This window comes from Rhinopithecus bieti, unplaced genomic scaffold, assembly GCF_001698545.2.
Source record: "Rhinopithecus bieti isolate Rb0 unplaced genomic scaffold, ASM169854v2 scaffold_42532, whole genome shotgun sequence".
In the NCBI taxonomy this organism is placed as follows: Eukaryota; Metazoa; Chordata; class Mammalia; order Primates; family Cercopithecidae; genus Rhinopithecus; species Rhinopithecus bieti.
Window position 1 is genome coordinate 2,081,810 of NW_016818301.1, and position 2,875 is coordinate 2,084,684.

Below are 2,875 nucleotides of genomic sequence, written 5' to 3' on the forward strand. Positions count from 1 at the left end.
AACATCCCTGAGAAAGAGAATGCGCCCCTGAGGGTAGGCCTCTAAAATGGCTGCTTTGGGGCAGCTGTCTTTTATGGTCGAAGACAAAGGGATAAAATAAGCCCTGGTTTCCCGTAGCGTTCCCAGGCTTATTAGGATGAGGAAATTCTCACCTAATAAATTTTGGTCAGACCAGTTGTCTGCTCTCAAACCCTGTCTCCTGATAAGATGTTATCAATGACAATGTGTGCCCGAAACTTCATTAGCAATTTTAATTTCACCCCGTCCTGTGGTCCTGTGATCTTGCCCTGCCTCCATTTGCTTTGTGACATTTTGTTACCTTGTGAAGCATGTGATCTCTGTGACCCACACCCTATTCGTGCACTCCCTCCCCTTTTGAAAATTGCTAATAAAACTTGCTGGGTTTATGGCTCAGGGAGCATCACGGAACCTGCCGACATGTGACGTCTCCCCTGACACCCAGCTTTAAAATTTATCTCTTTTGTACTCTTTCCCTTTCTCAGACCAGCCAATGCTTAGGGAAATAGAAAAGAACCCATGTTGAATATCGGGGTGGGGTTTCCCCGATACGGACTCCTGGTTTCATCTAATCTGGTCCCTTCTCAGGGTTCTGAAGAGGACATTGTGAAAGAAAATAAATCTTGGGACCCCAAATCACTGAGCCAAAGGGAAGTCAAGCTGGGAGCTGCTTCAGGCAAAGCTGCCTCCCATTTTATTCCTAAATAAGGTAGCTACTAAGAGAAAAAAAAGCTACATACCTCCCTCACTATTTGCCCACAAGGAAATTGCTTGTGGACAAAGGAGAGGCAGAACTCAAAGTCATCCCTCTGCTCACGTGGATAAGTGCATATCTGATGGCTTTCTCTGCTCTATTGTTTCACTAAGCCAGACTAAAGCATAAGTGACTACTTTTCTACCCCCCATCACATGTAAATTGTGTATTCAGTGAAAGGCTAATCAGAAACTTAAAAGCATGTCTCTTATCTACCTATGACTTGGAAGCCCCTCCCTGCCTCGAGTTGTCCTGCCTTTCCCAACAAACCAATGTACATTTTTTATTTTATTTTTTTTTGAGATGGAGTCTTGCTCTGTCACCCAGGCTGGAGTGCAGTGGCATGATCTCGGCTCTCTGCAAGCTCCGCCTCCCAGGTTCACGCCATTCTCCTGCCTCAGCCTCCCAAGTAGCTGGGACTACAGGCACCCACCACCACGCCTGGCTAATTTTTTGTATTTCTAGTAGATACGGGGTTTCACTGTGTTAGCCAGGATGGTCTCGATCTCCTGACCTCGTGATCTGCCCACCTTGGCCTCCTGAAGTGCTGGGATTACAGGTGTGAAGCACTGCACCTGGTGAACCAATGTATATCTTACATGTGTTGATTGATGTTTCATGTCTCCTTAAAATGTATACAACCAAGCTGTGGGCTGGGCGTGGTGGCTCATGCCTGTAATCCCAGCACTTTGGGAGGCCAAGGCGGGCGGATCACCTGAGGTCGGGAGTTTGACATTAGCCTGGCCAACATGGAAAACCTCCCCTCTACTAAAATACAAAATTAGCCAGGCGTGGTAGCGCATACCTGTAATCCCAGCTACTCGGGAGGCTGAGGCAGGAGAATTACTTGAACCCGGTAGGTGGAGGTTGCAGTGAGCCGAGATCGCACCAGTGCACTCCAGCCTGGGCAACAAGAGTGAAACTCTGTCTCAAAAAAAAAACCAAAAAACAAACAAACAAAATAAAACAAGCTGTGCCCCAATCACTTTGGGCACATGTCCACAGGACCTCCTGAGGCTGTGTCATGGATGTGTCCTTAACCTTGGCAAAATAAAGTCTCTAAATTGATTGGGACCTGTCTCAGATACTCTGGGTTCACAGTGTGGAGTGCAACTCCCATCTGCCTCTCATCCTTACCTCACCCTCCTTGATGCTTCTGGTCACAGCCAGCTGATCATCCTGCTTCAGCAAACTTGTCTTCCGTTCCATGGGGAGGATGAGGAACTGAGGGCCAGAGCATGCCAGGGAGGATCAGGGACTCCCTGGGTCCCCAGAGGTCACCTGACCCTTCTCCATTAATGAGAAAACTGAGGTTTAAAGATTGTGACTTAAAAAAACAGCAGCTGGGCCAGGCGCGGTGGTTCACGCCTGTAATCCCAGCACTGTGGGAGGCCAAGGCGGGCAGACCACGAGGTCAGGAGATCGAGACCATCCTGGCTAACACGGTGAAACCCCGTCTCTACTAAAAATACAAAAATTAAGCTGGGCGTGGTAATCCCAGCTGCTCGGGAGGCTGAGGCAGGAGAATGCCTGTAATCCCAGCTACTCGGGAGGCTGAGGCAGGAGAATTGCTTGAACCCGGAAGGTGAAGGTTGCAGTGAGCTGAGATTGTACCACTGCACTCCCGCCTGGGTGATAAGAGCAAGACTCTGTCTCAATAATAAAAATAATAACAATAAATTAGGGCCAGGCACGATGGCTCACGCCTGTAATCCCAGCACTTTGGGAGGCCGAGATGGGCAGATCACAAAGTCAGGAGATCAAGACCATCCTGGCTAACACGGTGAAACCCCGTCTCTACTAAGAATACAAAAAATTAGCTGGGCGTGGTGGCAGGCGCCTGTAGTCCCAGCTACTTGGGAGGCTGAGGCAGGAGAGTGGTGTGAACCCGGGAGGCGGAGCTTGCAGTGAGCTGAGATCGGGCCACTGCACTCCAGCCTGGGCGACAGAGCGAGACTCTGTCTCAAAAAAAAAAAAAAAAAAAATTAAAAGTAATGCTGGCAATATTTTTCTTCATTCAAAAGAAAAATACTAAATACAAATATAGTTTCTACTTAGTACGCAACAATCTATCTTGAAAAGTGCAATGTCTCTGAGCAATGT

General features: G+C 48.1%; 1 protein-coding gene across 1 annotated transcript in view; it reads right to left on the reverse strand.

Annotated features, from left to right (window-relative positions):
- LOC108518408 (ciliogenesis-associated TTC17-interacting protein-like) overlaps positions 1-1,981 on the reverse strand; it is a 9,498-nt gene extending 7,517 nt beyond the window's left edge. Inside the window, exon 1 of the mRNA XM_017856732.1 lies at positions 1,915-1,981. Coding sequence (XP_017712221.1) covers positions 1,915-1,981 — 67 coding nt within the window. The remainder of the gene's footprint in view (positions 1-1,914) is intronic.
- Positions 1,982-2,875: the final 894 nt, after the last annotated feature.